Raw genomic sequence first — 21599 nt, forward strand, 5'->3', positions numbered from 1 at the left:
CACTTACATGTTTGCATATTTATACATAATATATAACAGAGCCACTAAAATAATCTGTAATATTAGAAATAAATCACTGGCATAATGAAAGTAATTATTGTGCGATGCTCATGAGCTATGAATGTGGCATAGCTGACAGCAATATGTGCAATGTTGGTCTATCTCGGATCCATATGTCTTGAATGCAACAACAATGTAATCAGTTTTTGCCCTAGTAATAAAGGTCAGAAGATACTTTCTGAATAATTTTATTTACTTCTTTTGAGTTATTAATAAAATTTATCATAAATGTTATATATCTACTTAAACGGGCTATTTTCACCAGTGCATGAATTTTGAGTAAAAAGACCACATAGACGCTTACATTTTATACATACCCTTAATTTACTTTTTGAACAGTACGCAGTGGGGAACATTGCTTTAAAATCCTTAGACGCTTTGACATAGTTTATCAGACAAGTACAGTATTGTAGTGCCACACAGATATCACAGTTCCATACCACTACATGCATACAAAGACATTGATTTTCACAGGAACAGTTATTAAATCATAAAACACAACAATTAAAAGACTTATGTAATAAAATTTACAACCAAAATAAAACTTCAGGAGATACAAGTAACAGTGCCTGATTCAGAAATTATATCGTCAAATCATTAAAACCTTAATAGGACAGCAACGATTATCCAATAGGGTAGTAAGCACACCCACTTTGCGTTTGATGAAATACAGAAATACAATGTTGAGTCAACCACTGTCCCCTGCTGAAAATGGCAAATCCCTTCATTGTTTATTGGAATGTTATGATAATGGTCAAACACAAATGGGAAATGTCTGATCATGGATCAGATGTAATGGTGATTTGATACAAAATGAAGATTATTCTGATTGCTAATTATTCAATGTATTAGAACGTGCGATTTACCACCCTTAAAAATGAATAATCCTTGCAGTCCAGCTAACACTGGCATCAGGAGCTTGGATTTCGCAGTCCATGTGTACCATGTGATAAAATAGACAGAACAACATGGATTAATTCACTGAGAAAAAAAAAGCCTTTTTTTGAGTGCCATTTGTCTATTTAAACATAACCAGCAGAAACAGTCATTTTTCTTATGGATACCAAAGAACTATTGACAATGATATCCAGCAAGGATAGGATAACCTTATAACTCTATGACAGATAGGTATATATTGGTTGGAACCCAACATCCAGACTGAGGTGTCAGTGGAAAAGGTAAAGGAACTTTCTTTTGCTTAAAACTGCAGAGGTGCATGTAACCATAGATACCAAGTGCCCAAATATTTGCAGTACTGCGAGGCCTTGTTTGTAAATTTGAAACCCATGTTGATTTTTAAACAGTACCAGTCGATAGATGTAATGCAACATCAGGACAGTTTAGTGTTACAGAACCACTGCATTGAATAGTGCCTCATCATCTTATTGGAATAAAACAGGCATTTTGACAGTGAGTGCAGCCATTTCATCCCTTAGTTCTGAGAGAGGTTGATAGATAGGAACTGTTTTGTGATCCATATAAGGAAGTGCTGGAACTGACATATTCGGGCTACCCAGGTTCATTATAGAATATTACAATTAAAATAATGTCACATGGCTGTTTAAACATGAATACCATATGAAGCGAGTTTTCCTATACTCCCATAAAATACCCTTTTTGCACCAATTATGTGGCATTGGCCCGGGGTTCAGATTAGCACAACAATCGATCACACAGTTCTGAATAGCTTGCTACATCTGCAACTTTCCATTTGCGTTCAACATTGTTGGAATTCTTCTGACCTTCTTTGTCAAGAAGGCAGCTCTTTGCTATCTTGCGGAAGATGTTGGCCTTGCAACAAGGGATGACCACCAGGTGAGAATGGCTGATGGCCTCTGTGCTACGAGCAATTATGTCAAGGTGTTTAGCCACAGGAAGCCTGGGATTGGATCTCTGTGATTTCTGATGACTTGCTTGCTTTTGCAACTGAATTGATAAACAAATTGAAGCCAGTTGCTCATCACTATGCAGGGTCCTGTTTATTAACAGGGAAAGCTAGCAGTCAGGCCAAAACAAAGGGCCTTTAAAGGAATACTTGATTCCTCATTGAAGCATTTGAGAGTTGCTCCAAAGTTATATTTTGATATTGCAGATCATGAGATGAAAAAATGACACTTTAAAAAAAATATATTTATTTGTTATGTGTATTCATCATATGTTTTTCCCTTAAAATCAGCAGATTTGCAAAATAAAGAATGAGCTTGGTAGTTATGGAAATACGCTGTGCAATGCAGCTCAAGGGGACTTGTTTCTCTTACATTACTTCAGCAGTCGAGCCTGCTATCTTTTGACATCTTCATTATCATGCCATACAATCTCTCTTTGCTAGCATGCTGGCATGAGAGCTGCTTTGTGTTTTTTTTAACCCTTCTGTATCCATAGAAACCAGGTTGTTATGTGATAACATTAATTACATGACATCAAATAGATTTGGTGACCTTTAGCAGACATGCAGTCAGCTGTGAAAATCAATTAACAATTCTCTCTCAAACAGTACTCTAAGAAATTAGGTTACTTACATAATTTAACAAAAGTTTTTTGCTTCTAACTCAGTAATTCATGATACAAAACATAATTTTTCTTAGTTGCCCTTATATAAATTTTGCTAAAATACTGATAATGTTTATTTGAACAGAAAAATAGACTATTCTGCGACACATGCAGGTCATGTGACCACTCCATACATCTGATACTCATCGAGCCAAGAAGATGGCAAACTGAGAAAATGCAGAGGTTATCCAAACATCTGCACTCAAAAAATAAAATACTTAACTACCTCTTACTTACACTGATTTCCACTGCCTCGGCTGTGAGCTGCAAATGTGAGCTGTACCAGTTTGTGATAATTATTTTTGAAAGTCACAACTCTGTGTTAGATACTTTTTAATAAACAGCAAAACTAAGGTTTTACAGCAGGGATTACATCTTACAAATCGCGGTTTTTCAGAGGACGATCATATGGATTAAGCTAGCAAGTGGTAATTGTTATCCTGAATACAATGAGATCTCAACCCATCTGCACCATCAAGCAGTAGTGTGTATGCTTGTATTCCCCAGGTATGAAACACAAATTCATTGGGAATGCTGCTCCTCCTTCACCGGAATTGGCTAATGTATTTTATCTGGAGCTCTTATATTTCAAGCAAGTTGGAGAGCAGAGGTTTTATTATGTACAAGGTTCTGCCAAGACAAGGCACAGAGAGATCTACCACTGCAGTCTTACAGTCATCAGTCTTAGATGTAATTATCTGGTAATGATAATCTTTTGGAGGACTCATTCTTTCCTAACTGCATCTTATCCATTGAATCCCACACTAATGACTATTTTCAATTGTGCTTTCACACAGGAATTCTCAGAGACCTAATATACATCCTGATTAAAAAAAAATCTTATTTGGAAAAATAGGAACATAGGAACAGGAGTAAACCTTTCAGCCCCTCGATCCTGTTCTGCCATTCAATTAGCTGGTGGCTCATCTGTACCTCAACCTCATTTGCCAGCGTTTGCTCCATATACTTTACAAAAATCTATCAGCCTCAGTTGTGAAAGTTTCAGTTGATCAATAGGCAACAAGATTTTATTGGAAGTGTTCACTGTAGCATTTCAGGACATGACACCCTTATAATCTTATTGTGTTTGAATTACATCTTTCAAATGGCCTACCTCCTTACACAGTACTTGGAACTGCCTTGTTTTGTTTCATTGTTTTCTCTTCAAGTAGATTTCTCAGTGAACTTCAGCAGAATAAAAGAATTGTTGAGCATGGTGAAATCTTGCTAAAGTTGTTGGGTTGTGGAATTTGGTTAAATAGATTGGAATGAATTATTTATACGGACATAAGGCATGCAATTTTTTCTCTGGCATATGTTTACTTAGTGGAACTATTTGTGATCTTCAATGGAATAAAGAAAATAGTTCGGCTGTTTACAGATTTAATAATTTTTTTTAAAGCTTCCTGTCAGCAACAGGTTTTGACAATTAAAAAAATGTAAATAGTTATGAATTAAGTTAAAGTATAATATATTAAATAAATTAATTGAAACAAGGGAAGTAGATTCCAAGTGCCAGAGTAGAGCAATTCAACTACGCAATTTTAAGCAAAGCAAATTGCAACAAGAGCAGTTTTCCAAGTGAGTGTTTGGCATGTGGATGGAGTTTTCTTTGCTTTGAGAGGCAGTGAACTGCCTTTGGTATCAAGGGCGAGTTGCACCAGTAGGACCCATGTTTAGCTTAATTTGCATCTTTTGACAAATTGTGTGAGAATATAGAATTCATAATTGCTACATACAGTGTTCCCTTATCTGCATCTTCACACCTACCGCCTAACATGTAGATGCTATCTGTCTGCAGACTTGTGATTGGTACAACTGATATCTGATACCCATTACTAAGAGTCTCTAAATTCCATGTGTGGAATGGTGGCATGCAGGTTTAGAGTGAACGATGAGACTGCACCTCAGCACTAGGACCTGTTAGCAGATGAACAAAATTATATATTTCATAGAGATATGATGGTAATTTAAAAAAATGGTGAAAATAGAAAAGTATCAATTACCTTCTGATTAACCTTCTGAAACAGTTACTATAAACAATTACATACCACAGTGTTAAACAGGAGTTTTATATAATGTGTAAACAGTCATTTTTGTGTGTTTATATATTATATATGTGTGGATATATGTCTCTTGTATATATATAAATATACTTAGGAAAAGTAAATCAGAAATGTATTTCTGATTTCCTTTTCCATACTGATTTTGCCTTGTATGGGGTTGGACTGAACTATTGTACGCATAATCTCTTTTAGCTTCCTAAGAAACTGACATTTAAATGTCACATAAGCTCAGACTGAAGATGCATGTCTTTGTTGCCGAGGTGCCTTTCGTACTGTTACATTCAAAGGTCTCGTCAGTTCCATTATTGTTAATTTTTAGAACTGAAGACAGTATTTTATAACAAGATTACTATACCAAAAATAAAACTTTAACATTTTCAAAGTGCTACTTTTTAATCATTTAGATCTATACCTTCTTGGCAGCCAGAATGAAAAAATAAGCATTATTCCATTGTTAAAAATAAATCTATCCTTTAAAACTGTAAACTTCAAATCTGGTAAACATGCTACGTTTGGTTTTGATATTGTACTTTGAAAATAAAATCTATGATCATATTCTTTACCATGGAAACCTTTATGAAATTTTATGATATTTTACATTTTCAAAAAGGAACTCCGGCCTTGTTTACAACAAAGTTATGTCAAAGCTGTGAAGGCATTTCTACATGGGCATTATGCTTAGATATTTAGAATAAAAAACATCTGTGTATATGTTTCCATTCTAGAAAAGGATCTAGCAGCAATAATAAGGTTAACAGAAATGGTAAAATTGGATTTGGAAGTTTTGATACAGGTAATTAAAATTTTCATAGCAGAAACCTTCTTCATTTGATAGATACATTCATCTATTTTGTTGTATGAGGACAATCCCAACCATTGTAATATATATAGACCTAAATTGATAGTGAAGCTTCACTATGATAAAGGCAGTTTCATATCCATTATTTAACTGGTGCAACTCACCCCACCCCCCCCTTCATCATTTTATTTTCCTGGCCAATAATTCAGGGCCAGGGTTAAGATCTTTGAATATTGAAAGAACTTCAAAAATACATTTTTTTTCTTCACATGTCATCTATAATATTGACTTTTGCAAGTTTTTAAAGCTAAGTGTTAGCTAGAAACCAAGATTAAAGAAATACACAGAACCAACGAATATTTCTTGATATGCACTATTTTTGGAATAAACTGCAATTTAAAAAATCTTGTTACATTTATAATTTTGGTGCAGAAACGGTAATGCATTCCTCAAAGGATTAATTAAGGAAATTGAGCAAATACTGCAATTCTACAACCAAAAGAGCCTAATCAGAACTAAAATAAGCACATCCTCAGTGCAAGCATTTTTCTTCTTTACTTCAAAGATTATTTGCATCCACTGGACAAATCACATGATACATTAATGGTATCCAATGTGGTTCAATTATGCAACCAGAGTCTGTAAATGAAATCCAGGCAGTGCCCTTCAAATGATATATTTAAGATCCAGAATGTTTTAGCAAAACATTGTCTTTCTGTCTTTTTATTTGCAAACAAATACTTTCTGCATCTCTGAGAGCCCACCATGATCTTTATGTTTAAGCTGTGTAATCAGACTTTGTATTCCTCGATAGTCATCGGATAGGCAGAAGGGATTAAGTAATGAAAAAGAATAGTGTGATAAAATTCTGTTGTATGAGTTAGCAGAATTTTGCAGCAAGTTTGGTATATTTGTTTTCCCTTTATCAGTGCTAATGCTCCATGGGCAGGACCTTTACATTTTGGTCAATGTTCTCAGGTTCCCTTCCATTAAGCACTCCTTTAGACTTTAAAGGTAACACTGGCTTGCTTGAAATAGTTTTTCATGCCATGCAAAAAATACAAAGCTCTGTTTTTTTGAGGATATGCACTTTCATTTCACAATTCCAGCTCAGACAGCAGCCTGGCAGACCTAAAGGTCAGATGTCGTCATCATATGCAGTAGAACAGCCACTTTCACCAGAGGCCACATGAATCTCTGGTGAGATGTGGTTGTCCAACTTGTTGTCTTCTTGGTTGCCACTTTTCTCAACTCTATCAGTTACACTTTCCATACTGTACATGCAGTTTTGTCCAAAGTGCTTTGCTGAAGAAGCCACACCAGATTCTTCGAAATATTTTCCATCCTTTCGGTAGACACCATCCTTCTGACCTGGATAGTCACTGTTCATGATGTGGAAGCTAAGACTTGCTGGTCCAGAAGGGTTCCTTCCATCCAGAGACTGATCTTCTTCATCACTGTCTGCATCAATGTACTTCTTTATTCCGTCATCATGGAAAGTAAAAACCACTGGTATAATGTTTTCTGGAGGTTTCATTACAGATGAAGAAGAAGTTGTTGAAGCTTCTACACCAGGCAGATGTCTCTCTGTGTGTAATGGGCCATCCATGGGACTTGTGATGCTTTTAGAGCCAATCATAATTGGGTCAACAATTGCTGACAGTGCTGTAATGTTTGTGTTTTGAACAGTATTGATATCGCCTTCCATAAAGTTTACTTTAAGAGATCTAGATTTTATGGGGTTGCCTTGTCTGAATAAGCCTTTAGAGCTTTCTATGGAGATGCCATGTTTATCTATTGCAGAGATGTAAGCAGAGTTATTAGTGTTGATGCCCAAGAGGTTCTTACCATTACTGCCTTCGAGTGTTGTGGCAGTTTGCATGCTTGGTGCATTACTAGATGGCAAGATTAGTGATTCTTGATCCTGAATTTTTTCAAGACTTGGATTCAGCTGCACTTTATTGGGCAGTGTTACTATAGGACTGTGAGTGAATTTTCCAGCATCAGCAAACTCTGTAGCACAGCTAATGAAACTGTCTATGCTGGACAGGCTTCTCATATCCACTACTCCATCTGGCGTGCTTAATAGTGGGTCAGAGGGCCCAGGGATTTTCTCCATCTCTATTTGATTTTGCTTTCTACCTTTAAATGTCTGCCCCATTTGACTTACGTTCATATTAGGCTGAGATTGTGTCATTGCCATTTTACTGTACATCTCCTCTAATTTCTGTACGTTTAGGTGTTGTGGGCTAACATTTGGGTTGCGTGTATTTTCTGGAGAACTTTGTTGTTGGTATTTAGCATCAAAAGATTTGTTAGAGCTGGTGTCAGATCCAGTTTGCTTCCCCCATTTCAACTTGCTGGGAGAAAGATTATTATCCTGCACTTTTTCGCCTTTGTCCATGTTTTTTCCATTTTTCTCAACAACAATATCCATAAGTTCTATGCTGCGACCAAAAGATTCTTTCATATTCATCGAGACGATGCTTCCATTTCTCTTAGCTCGCTCAAGTGCTTCTCTTCGTTTTATTGCTTTCTCCTGTCTCTTCTGCTCCTTGTAGAACTCTGAGAAGTTATTCACAATAATTGGTATGGGAAGGGCAATCACCAACACTCCTGCAATACAACACAATCCACCGACTATCTTACCCAAAAGGGTTTTAGGATAGATGTCACCGTATCCAACAGTTGTCATAGTGATAGTGGCCCACCAGAAAGAAGCAGGAATACTTTTGAACTTAGTGTCATCTTCATCCTTTTCAGCAAAAAACACCAAACTTGAAAATATCATTATGCCCATGGCCAGGAACAAAATCAACAGTCCAAGTTCATTATAACTTCGTCTGAGTGTGAATCCTAGAGACTGCAAGCCTGTAGAATGCCTAGCTAATTTTAGAATTCGTAGTATCCTCATAATACGGAAAATCTGAACCACTCGTCTTACATTCTGGAACTGAAGCACACTTTTGTTGGATTCTGTGAGAAAAATAGTGACATAATATGGCAAAATGGCTAATAAATCGATGACATTCAGTGGACCTTTAAAGAACTTCCATTTGCTTGGTGATGACAAGAAACGCAACAGGTATTCCATGGTGAACCATGCAATGCACACGGCTTCTACGTGAGCCAGCTGTGGGTTGTCTGTGACCTGTCCAAATTCATCCACGCCTTGTAGTTCAGGAAGTGTGTTGAGTGACAAGGCAATTGTTGATAATACTATGAAAAGAATAGATATTATTGCCAAAATCTGTAAGAGAAGAGAACATTTTGCACATTAGAGAGTTCAAAATATGTCATTTTTCAATTATTTCCATTATTTTCTTAAATACAGTATATCTGAACATGTAAAAAATCTGATATTGGTTATCATTAGTGATTTGTATGGACAATTCTATGCTCTTCCTGTCTGTCACAGATATTTGAGTCTGTTTTTCTTATGTCGATATTACAATTCTCCAATATGGTAGATATATAAAAGTCAGTATATGTTCAAAATATAAATATTCCATTAAAATATCAATGTCCAGAAATTACTGTTGGTGATAGTAGTGGCAAACTTACTTAATGACCCATAATTTGCTGTCTGTGCAGCAAAGGCATTCACCATTGGCCCCGAAGAAAGCTGTCCACAAAGATCCTGTGATCTCTGTGGCGAGAAGTTTGGCTTTTTTGATGTGCAGTTGAGATCAGTGTAGTTTAGTGGGAATTCCATAGTGCGAGCTGCTGTGACGTCAACAAGCTGTCTAAGCAGCCAATCACAATGCAGAATTCTCACAGACAGGGAACCAGGAAGTGAAGAAGCTGCTTTTATTCTGACTTTTAAAAAATGGTATTGAGAGCAAAACAAAGATTGGGGCTCTCATGGGGAAAAGGTAAATCTGAGGGAAATATGAACAAACTTAAAAAAAATATAATTCTTTTTAAAGTTTTTTTTTAAGGTTCTTAAAAAAAAGTAATTTTATTATAATGTATAAATTTCACACTGCTCAAAATTAAATATAAGTTTTTCAGGACCATAACCTTTGTTTAGCAGTCACTATGCTGTTAAAACCCCAGTTACAACTAACCAACATGGTCTAACTTTTAATGGGGAATTTAACAGTGATATTACTGCGGAAAAGCACAAGTTTTGGTCAGTTTCACTGATTTCCCTGATTACTCTGATTGCTGGCTATGGGTGGGGAGGTGGATGGTGGGGCATAGCATGGCCTGTGTTGGAGTAGTGAATGACTGACTGCAACTTCAGGATTTCCATGTTAGGATGCACATGTGCTACATCCTGAAGTTGAGGTCAGTTTCAATGGGGTAATGACAGCGAATGCTATTCGTCCGCTGTTATTACCCACCGCAAATTCCAAGCCAATGTGTTCTTTTGTCATTTCTCCAATTGGCACTTGCAGTTCACTTGATTTATTCTGATGAGACCCAAGAACAAATTTACTAGGTCCCCTTGTTTCTATCCACAGTTTCAAATAATTCAGATAAACTGTGAACAGCGATGGCTCCAGTACTGATACCTGAAGCACACCACTTTTGACCCCTTACCATGTCTATGCAACTCCATTCACACCCACTCTTTGCTTTCTCTGGTTTAGTCAATTTTCAACCTATCTCAGGAGCTCGCTTCCTATTCTATTTCTTCCTACCCTTTCAGCCTTGGTAGCATTCTTGCCCATCAATCAGAAGTCCCGGACTAGAGACTTGAGCACAGAATTTAGGCTGTCACTTCAGTGCAGTATTAAGGGAGCCTGTCAGACGAGATGTTAAACTGAGGTACTGTCTGCTTCTTAGGTGGACCTAAACGATTCCATGGCACTATTTTGAAGAAGAATGGGGAATTTCTCCCCAGTGTCAATAATTATCCTCCAACCATTATCAACAAAAAAAATTATCTGGTCGTTATCTAATTGCTGTTTGTGAGACCTTGCTGTGTGCAAGTTGGCTGCCGTGTTTTCTACAGTATAACAGGGACTACACTTCAAAAGTACTTCATTAACTGAAAAGTGCTTTGGGATTGCCTGAGGTATAAATACAATCTCTTTCTTTTACTTCCTCTGCCACCCCTCAGACATTCAACTTCTGCACCAAGGAGACAGACCATAGTCTCTTTTGTAAACACAAAGAAGGAGAATCATTTATTATATTTGCTATCCCTTCTACACTTGATAAAGAATGTATTTATGATCTTGCTACACAACACACAAAGGAAAATTTTGCCTCTTGTTATCACCTTTGTTAGACACTTATTCATCACCCTTGACACATTAGATTAAAAAGAGGTACTATGTAGATAGTACAGTGTTAACATTTCAACAATAGTCCACTAAACATTTCAGACATTGACCTCTCTTGGACTTTATCCAATAGTTGTTGCAATTTGAATAACTATAGGAACAGGAACAGGTCATTTAGCTAACCATTTTGTTAGCTATGACAACACTTTATCTTTTTGATCAGAATTCCTGGCCATTTCTCCAAATCCCTGAATACATTTACCTCCCAAGTTAAGTATCTATCTTCCTTTGAAACACATCAATTGATTTTCCATCTGCAAGTTTCTGGAGCAGTGCATTCTACATTCTCATAATCCTAGCTGTGAAAATCTCTCTTCTAGATTCACATTTACGTAACGTAGCTCGAATGGGGAAGATTTCCCATAATTGTAACTTTTTACCACAGCCTCGGTTGTGTTCTTTTAACACGTTATAATTTTGCTGAAAATTATGGACCTATTTTCCTGCAATATTTGCAATGTTGTTGACATATAAATCTAATTTGTTTTAAATTGGGTTACTACTGTACCTGTACTAGTGTTTAAATAACATCAATCATAAAATCTAGGCTATCGTGACCAGACAGAATCTTTTCTCACTTGTTTGGGAGGAAGGCTCTTAAAATATTTATGATCATCAGAACTACTACAGTTAACATCTATCATAAGGGTTAACTTATGTAAATTCTGCCTTGTGAAAATAAAGGAAAAGATTGAACGTTCTCACAATAGAATATCCTGATATCTAACAATAAAGATTTATTCTTCAGGTGGGCTTTACATCTTTATCTTTATATAGAGCAAAAGTGACTACCATGAGCGACAACTAAAAATGAATTAAATTGGACTTCAATCTTGCTGAAGTGGAATTTATTTGTTGGGAGTAAAGGGTGAATGAGAATGAAAATGCACTGCAGTCCTGAAATTAATACTAACAACTACTTGCATTTATATAGCGCCTTTAATGTAGTAAAACGTCCCAAGGCGCTTCATGGGAGCATTATCAAACACCATTTCACACCAAGCTACATAAGGAGATATTAGGAGAGATGACCAAAAGTTTGGTCAAAGAAGTATGTTTGAAGGAGTGTCTTATAGGAGGAGAGGGAATTCCAGAGCTTAGAGCCTAGGCAACTGTAAGCACAGGTGGAGCAATTAAAATCAGGGATGCGCAGAAGGCCAGAATTGGAGGAGTGCAGAGATCTCCGAGGGTTATAGGGCTGGAGGAAATTACATGGATCGGGAGGGATTTGAAAACGAGGATGGGAATTTTAAAATTGAAGTGTTGCCGGACCGGGAGCCAATGTAGGTCAGTGAGCACAAGGGTGATATGTGAATGGAACTTGGTGCGAGTTAGGATACGTCAGCAGAGTTTTGGATGATCTGAAGTTTATGAAGGGTGCAAGATGGGAGGCTGGCCAGGGGCGTGTTGGCATAGTCAAATCTAGAAGTAACAAAGGCATGGATGAGATTTTAGCAGTAGGTAAGCTGAGGCAGGGGTTGAGTCCGGCATTGTTAGAGGTGGAAGAAGATGGTCTTGGTGATGGAGCGGATATGTTGCCCTATCCTGAGTTTCTCCCCCAAATATCCTGTCCCTCCTTTCTTCCCTCAGCTTCTGCACGTAGTGACTCCTTATCCTCAGTGATTTCAATCGACATCTCAGCTTCCCTGCCCTCGTGTCCTCCTCAAAACTCTCCCTCCATGCAAACTCTTAGAGCTACCCTCTCAACCTTGCCATCTCCTGTTGCCTCTCTGCTCTCATGGTCTCAATTGCTAACAAGGCTATCTCTGACATTTACAACTGCACTTTCAAACTCCCGACTCTCTAGCCTTTGGTGTTCCATTCACCATGATACTGCTGCAGCTTTCGATTTGCTCAACCATTCCCTCAACTCCACCTTCAAAAACAGTTACTGTGACTTCCTGGATTTTGAATAACTGTTGATCACAAGGGAAAGTAACTGACTGCCATACATATAACAAAGCAAATTATTTCACCTGCGGCAATTTGAAAATAGTTCAACCCCTTCCTTAAACTTTGGTGAGACTTTAAACTTTGTATTGAATTGAACTTGGGGCAAGATTTTGGCTATAACTGGGTTCTCCTTAGGTAAGAACATAAGAACATAAGAAATAGGAGCAGAAGTAGGCCATTTGGTCCATTCAATAAGATCATGGTTGACCTTATCGTGGACTTAACTCCACTTTCCTGCCTGCTCCCCATAACCTTTTACTCACTTATCGCTCAAAAATCTATCTATTTCCACCTTAAATATATTCAATGACCCAGCCTCCACAGCTCTCTGGGGCAGAGAATTCCATAGATTTACAACTCTCAGAGAAGAAATTTTTCCTCATCTCAGTTTTAAATGGGCAACGCCTTATTCTAAGATCATGTCCCCTAGTTTAGTTTCCCCAATGAGTGGAAATATCCTCTCTGCATCCACCTTGTCGAGCCTCTTCATTATCTTATATGTTTTAATAAGATCACCTCTCATTCTTCTGAACTCCAATGAGTATAGGCCCAACCTACTCAACCTATCTTCATAAGTCAACCCCTTCATCTCCAGAATCAACCTAGTGAACCTTCTGTGAACAGCCTCCAATGACAGCATATCCTTTCTTATTGTGTATGTACTGTGACTGGATTTAAAGAGAGGGTCACCAAGTCAAAACCAGAGAGAAAGAAACACCTTCATTTTTGTCAATTATGTGATATAGTCAGTAAATTTGTTGCATCACAGCAGTGAGGGAACTGCTATCGTGTTTACACTGTACTATTCAACCCACTATCTCCCTATCAACCTAAGGTCACAGGAATGCAGTTCTTTATTCTAGAAATAAGCTTAAAAGTCACTGTTTGCAATACTAATGTGTGAACGCTTGTTGCATTCATATGATGTTCCTCAGTTTGCTGTGTTAATGCAGGTATTAACGAGCTAACACCTTCATTAAAATAGCAGGCAGTGTAATGTTGTAACAAGCATGGTAGGTTTGCATGCAAATATTGGAACCTGTCATTTCTAGGCTACAGGGCAAAAAATAATGCCAGAGGGCGAGAGAAAAATGGAATCCTTCCTTTCTCAGTGGCACTGGAATGCAGAGTGAGTTAATGTATTATTTTTACAGAAAAGACGAATAAGCTGTCAATGTTACATTATTAATTCCATTCAGAATCTACTGAAAAATAGTTGCTTTGTGTTGTCACAGGTGGGATGTATTAATTTCTGGTTCACTTGACAGGTCACAAAGGTTTAATGGTCCTTAATAATAGTTCAAAGAATGGGAAATAATTCAGCAGCATCTCATTTGTGGTTCACACAATGCTACACAATCAAATGATTGTGCTACTGAGCAGAACATCTCAACATGGTCAGAAAGAGCCAATAATTCTATTATATTTTTAATGAAGTAGAACAGACATTTACTATTTGTGAATAAAATGTCTACAATAAATTTGGGAATGCTGTCCCTTTAAGTTAATGGACTCAATTTTCCCCAAAGCTGTTTTTTTTTAGCATACTTGAAGAGTTACGCCGTTTTTTGGGGGCCCAAATACGCCCCCAAAAAATCTCCCCAATTTCCCCGTTTGATTTCTTCATTTTGGCACTGCGAGCCTGTCGTTTAGTTTTGGGGGTGGAGCCTTGATTGCCGCCAAAAAGATCAGGTTTCTGTGGTAACCAGGGACACAATGCGGGCTGAGGCTGGAAAGTGACACTTACAGTCAGCTCACAGCAACCTGCACAAGCACATTACAGCAACTTACCTCCATTAAATTATTAAAGTCTCCCCCACCTCCCGATGCCGGTGCCGGTCCCCGCTCCGATCCCAGGCCGAATGGCCTCCCGGTCCCAGTCTCCGCACCTATCCCAGGCCAAATGGTCTCCTCCCTCCCTGTCCCTGCTCCTATCCCAGGCCGAATAGCCTCCCAGTCCCAATCCCCGCTCCTATCTCAAGCTGAATGGCCTCCTCTCTCCCAGTTCCCACACCTAACTATACCCGAAAGGCTTCCCCCCCCCCCACCCCGCTCTCTATTACCTCTCCTGTTGCTGCTGTCCGGGCATCTGCTGTACTGATTTATTTACCCGCGTCGATTTCCTTAACTCACCAGAAGGTTATTCTACAGAGGCCACATACGCTGGCCTAAGAAGAACTGGAGAAACTCTGAGCGGACCAGAATTGGCGTGGGTGGCAGGTTGTGCTCCCTTTGACTGAAAATAAAGAACCTAAAAACAATCGTAACTAACTGAATTACACTGGTGAAAATTGATTGGGGAAACTGTGGTTTTTCAATTTAGGCCAAAAAAAGCGGCCTACGCCAAACAAACGGCGCAAATCTCTGGGGAAAATTGCGCCTGAGATCTTTACTGAATAGAGGTAGCTCCTGTGTAGGTCTGAGCGTAGTTTCCCTGAAGAGATTCAATGGTAGGGTCTAACTAGGCTACAGTTATACTGCAGGTGCTGGTCACCAACAGGTATCTATGGCATGTAATGCTCAGCTGGTAGAACCATTATAATGCTAACTGTTGGTGTGGGTCTCACTGAGCTCAGTCACACAAGAGCGCTTCACAAGCATGCTTGGATTAGGGCTGCTAACTCTGGTTGGGCATATTCTTGGAGGTGTCATCACATGACCTTCTGCCTCCAACCGTCCCGCCCCCACACTCCTGCCATTGGTCGACCAACATGTCCATATACACGGTGCACTGCCTTCCCATGCCAATTGGAAAGTGAACAGACTCTTCATTATCCGATTGGAAGATTCTTAACTGTCAGTCAAACTGCGTTTTTTCCCCATGTTCAATATTTTTCTAACTAGTAAACAAAAGAGTTTGAAGATAAAAAAAACACAATTTGTTATTGGCCCTATGATTTTTCTCCCAGGTTGCTCGCAGCATTGTCCTGGAGATTACACTTTAATTCCTGGAGACTCCAGGCCAATCCTGGAGGGTTGGCAACCCTAGCTTGGATGCATTTGCAGATCTCCACTCTCCAGATCACCAATTGGAAATGGTGGAGCACAGCTGGGAATGTCAGCCCTCTAGTAAGTTTAGTAAAGTAGTGTTCCAAAGGACTGATTAGAAATTTTAAAAATGTATTTATATACCAAGCTGGAATATACAGCACCCCGGTGCAAATTCAAACCAGATGAAATGACATCCGGGATGGGTATTTGCACCCTCAGCTTTAATCAGGATGTAACTTTTAAAGGATAAGGGGTAAGCCATTTAGGACCGAGATGAGGAGAAACTTCTTCACTCAGAGAGTTATTAACCCGTGAAATTCTCTACCGCAGAGAGTTGTTGATGCCAGTTCGTTGGATATATTCAAGAGGGAGTTAGATGTGGCCCTTACGGCTAAAGGGATCAAGGGGTATGGAGAGAAAGCAGGAAAGGGTTACTGAAGTGAATGATCAGCCATGATCTTATTGAATGGTGGTGCAGGCTCGAAGGGCCGAATGGCCTACTCCTGCACCTATTTTCTATGTTTCTATGTTTCTAAATGATATTGCCACTTCTGCATTGAGGTATGCCCAAAACCATCTAGTACCAATGCGAAAGTAATTGTTATTACTGCAGCCTTAGAGAATTGGTGAAGAGTGACAGACATCGCAAACCTATTTCACCATATAGATCTGAGATTATTTCAGAATAGATTTTTGTTCAAACTAAAATATACCAGCCCACTTAAATAATGTGAAACTCAGCAAGTCTGATTTCCTGGTGCATAATTCTGATGTAGAGTTAGAAATCCATGGTCCATGAGTTTCACAGGATCCCTGCGGACCTCTAAAAACGCCCCCTTCCCCCAAGGAGAGACCATATGCTATCCACTAGCGATGGATATTTTGATAAGTTTGGACTTCCAAATTGAAAACATACATTTTACTCGTACAATACCTAAAGAGAGAAACCACCTCTAGACTGACAGGAGGTGGTATATTAGAATAAGTCTCAGGAAAATAAGTTCTCCTGTCATTTGGAGCTACTTTAGTAAGATCTCTTAGGGAGTGAATTGCCACAGGGGCTCTCCCCTTTATCTGCCATAATTTTGGTGGAACAGCTACAGAAACCCCAGAAAAATGAAGTAAACAGCATTTCTACAGCTATTCCACTGAGATTATGGCAGGAGAATCTCTGCCGAAATTCACTCCATTATTCTCCAGTAATCACTACAACCTAGAAAACTAGCAAAAACTGCACTTGCTTTCAATAAAGTAACACTGAATTTTCAACAATCCAACCAATCACTTATTTAAAACTGGCACAACTACCTCCCTACTCTATTTTAGTTAATGTTGGCACTATCCTTTCAGCCCCATCCCAAAGTACCATTCCCAGCATCTGCCCCTTCCCACTTCCTTTTGTTACCATCCCTTCCTCTCTTCCTTTTATTGTTATTCATTTCTCTGTCCTTCATTGCTGTCCATTTTCCCCTTTCCCATTCCTGTTCACTGCTATCCATTTTTCCAAAAATTGCCATCCCTTTCTCCCCTTTCATTATGATCCACATTTTATTGCCTTCCACTTCCCATCGCCTGCTCTTTCCCATCTGCTATTGTACATGACAGGGCCCCTCTTGACTCTCTGGTGCCGATAGTGCCAGGGACTACAGCCTTTTTATACTATGGTCAAAACTGCTTTTGTGAGAGTTCCTGACTATGAGATACAAAAGCTGCAATGCCTGTAGTGGGAGCAGCACTAAGAGGAGGGAAGAGCCCAGTCCAGTTCATTAGCAAGCAGACTTGGGTAGGAATGGGACTAGGGGGAAGAGAGATGTGCTTGTGTTTGTCAGCAAACACTGACCAGTCCAAGGCACTGCATGTTGGTGTAAAACATTGATAGTTGGCATGTACAATATTTGCACACTAAGGCCCCTCTACTCCATTTAAAATCTGACCATTTAAAGTACATTTCCTTCCTTTGTTCTTGTGCAAAACGTTATTAGTATACAACAATATAAATAATATGCTAGTAAGTCAACAAATACCAGCAAAGTGCGGCCTCAGGAACCCCTGGCATCACCTGGAGGACTGCAGTTTAAAGATCTAGGTTGCAGACTGATGTTAGAGCAGTTTGTTTCCTGGTTGCTTTAGATTTGACCTGCCCTAAACATCCTTTAACTTTACTTTTTTCTTCCCCATAAATTAAAAACCTCTATGGATTACCTGAAGTTGTAAATGATGGCAAATATCCAGCTTCATTTGAACAATTGCTTTAGAGGCAAATATATACTAGTGATATTAATCATTTATTTACTAGAAGGTTATTACAGAATAAGCATTTTCATGCCAGTTATAGCCAGTGTTATACATATCAAGTAACAAACTTAACATTTCCAGTTTCCTGGAGCAATATAAGGCAGAATATGTTTTCTTAATGCAGCAGTGTGGTTTTTGGAAATATCAGTGTCGCTAAGATGCAATTCATCGGCAGCATATTGCATCATTGAATGTGAATAGATTGGAATGAGGATGTTTGAGTGTGCTTCCGGAGTGCTTTTGGAACAAAGTGCTCAGGCATCAGGCAGGAAGTGTCCTTACATGGGGCGTTAAGATCATTATCACAAGCTGGAGGATAAAACAATAGTTTCTGAGCCATTAGAGCCAGGAACCTGTAACTAAATGATGTATCAATAAAATCATTTTCATTGTTGTGCCTGGGTGCCACTTGCTTTTCATCGAAAATAAAAATAAAATCAATAATGCAACCCCAATTAGAATTACGTTGGTGTGATTTTATTAGCCATGCTTATGAATGTTATTAGTACCGATAAAAAGATGCTGGAAATCTGAAATAAAAACAGAAGATATTAGAAATACACAGGTCTTTCAGCATCTGCAGTGAGAAATGATAGGTAAATGACCAGGTGTAAAATCTTCATCAAAATTGAAAAATAAAAACTTTAACTTAACTTTTTTGCAGGTTTTCATACTTACCACTGCTGGCAGGGCTGCACCGACAGCTGTGACCTGTCGTTACTGGAAACTGGAAATAAATGAGTCCCTATAGAACAGATCCTTTACAGTATCCTATAAATGGGCCTACTTATCTTCCAGTTCTCATGAAGGATCTACACCTGAAATGTTAACTTTCATTATTTTCAGATGCTGATGGACCTGCTGGGACGGATTTTCGAGAAGTTTGCGATCGGGTTTTCGCCGTGATTTGACCCTCTGCGGCGAAAAACCGGTCGAACACCTCGGCTTGTAGTTTGCGGCAGGGATGGGACGTACCGCCAGGGAGAGGTGCGCCAACGTGCAACGCCGCGGATTGCGTTACCGTCAGACTTTTGGCTCTCTCCCGACCCGTACGCAGTGCCCAGAATAACGACAGGTCAAACCTGTCGGTGCAGCCCGGCCAGCAACGGTAAGTATGAAAACCTGCAAAAAAGGTAAGTTAAAGTTTTTATTCTTACATTTTTTTCTAGCGATTCGATAGATAAGTGTCTTGTAAATGCTTTTTGGACGTTTTTTTGATTTTTCTTTCTTTTCCCCCCTCCCAAAGCATCTCTCGCAGCGCTCCCGGCCCCAGACTAAATTTGTCGAAACTCGTGTTTTTGCGCTGTGAATCCTCGTGCAATGCCCCCCTTACCAACGCATACATAAAACCTGAAAGTTTGGCTTAAAAACGGTAACGCAGCGAAAATTTCACTTATCGAACCGTTTTCGCCGAAAAACCCAAAAGCGGAAAATCCGGCCCCAAGTGGTGTAGTTCCATCATTTTCTGTTTATAATTTTAATATGTATTAAACACCATTGGAAATCTAGTTATAATTATAAACTTTTGCTAAAAAAAAGGACATTTGTCCAAGGTGGAGGAGACATGACCTTTAGAGCAGGTTTGAGCTATGATCATCATACATGTGCTGTTGCTAATTTGCATCACTAGATTCAAGTGGTCCAGAAATACTGGAAAACTGTTGCTAGGCTCCAGTCAGCAGAGTGCTTTTTGTATTCATTGGATGCTATTTCATGGTTCTTGAGCAGAGCTATTAACATGGACTATATTCATGCTGTGGGATTTTCAGTCGTGATCCATAGACCTAAGGGATTCATTCATACCAGGAGCATACACTTGGCTAAAATAGGCATGTTCTGTCTGTCACATTGGTTACAGGGAATGGATGAATAGCATTAAAATATTTTTCTTCCCTTGTTTTTCCTATCATTTTTTCATCATATTTTTTGCTTTCTCCATTTCCCTTTTCCTCTCAATTGAAAGAAATTAAAAGTTTGAAGGCAGGAATATCCCAGCATTCAAAGTCGTTATGAAGATCCCCTATTAAAACAATAAACTGCTAGTCTGCATACATGCACGGAATCACAGTTTTCAGATGGTAGGACAGGAGATCACAATCTCCCCATCAAAAGCTGCATTTATATAGCCTCTTTACAAGTTCAGGATGTCCCGAAGCGCTTTACAGTCAATGAAGTACTTTTGAAATGTTGTCCTGGCAGTAATGTAGGAAACGCAGAAGTCAATTTCCACATAGCAAGGTCCCACAAACAGCAATGTGATAGTAACCAGATAATCTTTTTCATTTTTAGTGAGGTTGGTCTGGACACCGGGGAGAACTCTCCTTTAAAATAATGCCATGGGTCTTTTATGTCCACCTCAGAAAGCAGACGGGACCTCGGTTTAATGTCTCATCTGAAAGGTGCCCGAGCACTCCCTCAGTACTGCACTGGAGTGTCAGCCGAGTTTATGTGCTCAGATCTCTGGAGATGTATGTCAGACTCTTGTAGATATGAAGATAGTTACTAGTTGGCTCAAGAAGCCAAATCTATGGCATAAATATAGTTAACACAGGCTTATATTGATTATAAATATTTACATGTGACTTACGCAAACCTTATTTTGTTTGGGCAGGAAGAAGGCCTCAAAAATAATTGTATCATTTTTGCCTGAATTACATTGGCCTGGATTTTGCTCTCAGTGATGAAAGAATGGTGCCAGTTGTTCAGTACACTTGCACTTGCCCACAGACTTTCTATGGGATTTTGCACTGGAACTTGCTGTAATTAAGGAACTAAAACAGCGTGGTGCCCTCTTCGGGGGATATGAGACCTGTGTGAACAGGGAAAGCAACTGTGTATCTCCTTAACCAATCAGATGGAAGAATCGTTAATGAGCAGCGCAGAGTATGAACCAGGAAGCATTAATCAGAATATTTAATCCAATGTCAAATCAGGTACAGAGAGCAAAATAATTAGAGGGAAAGAAAGATGGGAATTAGCGATAGAGAGAGAGAGAGAGGTGTAAGAGACAGAAAGAAAAAGATTTAAAATATGACATAAAAAAAATCTCCAACAATAATTAAAATCTGAAAGAATGAGATTCCACACTTGTAAAAGTTAATTTTCAGTGCCAGAGAGGTTGTTTGGCAGTAATTAAGACTTATTATGCCGTTAAAATGTACTTACATGAAATGAACAAGTCGTAACCTTTTCTGGTGAGTTTAGTGGGTACATATCATGTAAGTACAGCAATTTTGCTCTGGTGTAGTTACAACTATAGTGTAATTGCTGCCTAAAAGGTTTGTTTGGAGTTTATGCTCATTTTGGAACCTGAGTTCGAATACACAGATATTTTATGCTTTGACACAAACCAGTGTTCAAAAGTAGGGCTGCAGTATAAATACCACAATTTGAATAAAATCCCTTCCCAATGTAACCAGATATTTATCAATATTCACTTTGCTTGGTGAGAGAAAGGATGATCACTTTACAAAGCTGTCCATTTTAAGTATTAACATGAAAATATGCAAGTTGGGGCTGAGACTGGTCCTTATACTACATTCTTGGAGTTTCCCTGTTTGAATGTATGATAGCTCACATACTATTTTG

General features: G+C 38.7%; 1 protein-coding gene across 1 annotated transcript in view; it reads right to left on the bottom strand.

The window, feature by feature from the left end:
- Positions 1-6613: 6613 nt before the first annotated feature.
- Positions 6614-21599, bottom strand: part of kcnb1 (potassium voltage-gated channel, Shab-related subfamily, member 1) — a 355611-nt gene continuing 340625 nt past the window's right edge. The window contains exon 2 of the mRNA XM_070895046.1: positions 6614-8725. Coding sequence (XP_070751147.1) covers positions 6614-8725 — 2112 coding nt within the window. The remainder of the gene's footprint in view (positions 8726-21599) is intronic.

This window comes from Pristiophorus japonicus, chromosome 12 (genome assembly GCF_044704955.1).
Source record: "Pristiophorus japonicus isolate sPriJap1 chromosome 12, sPriJap1.hap1, whole genome shotgun sequence".
Classification (NCBI taxonomy): domain Eukaryota; kingdom Metazoa; phylum Chordata; class Chondrichthyes; family Pristiophoridae; genus Pristiophorus; species Pristiophorus japonicus.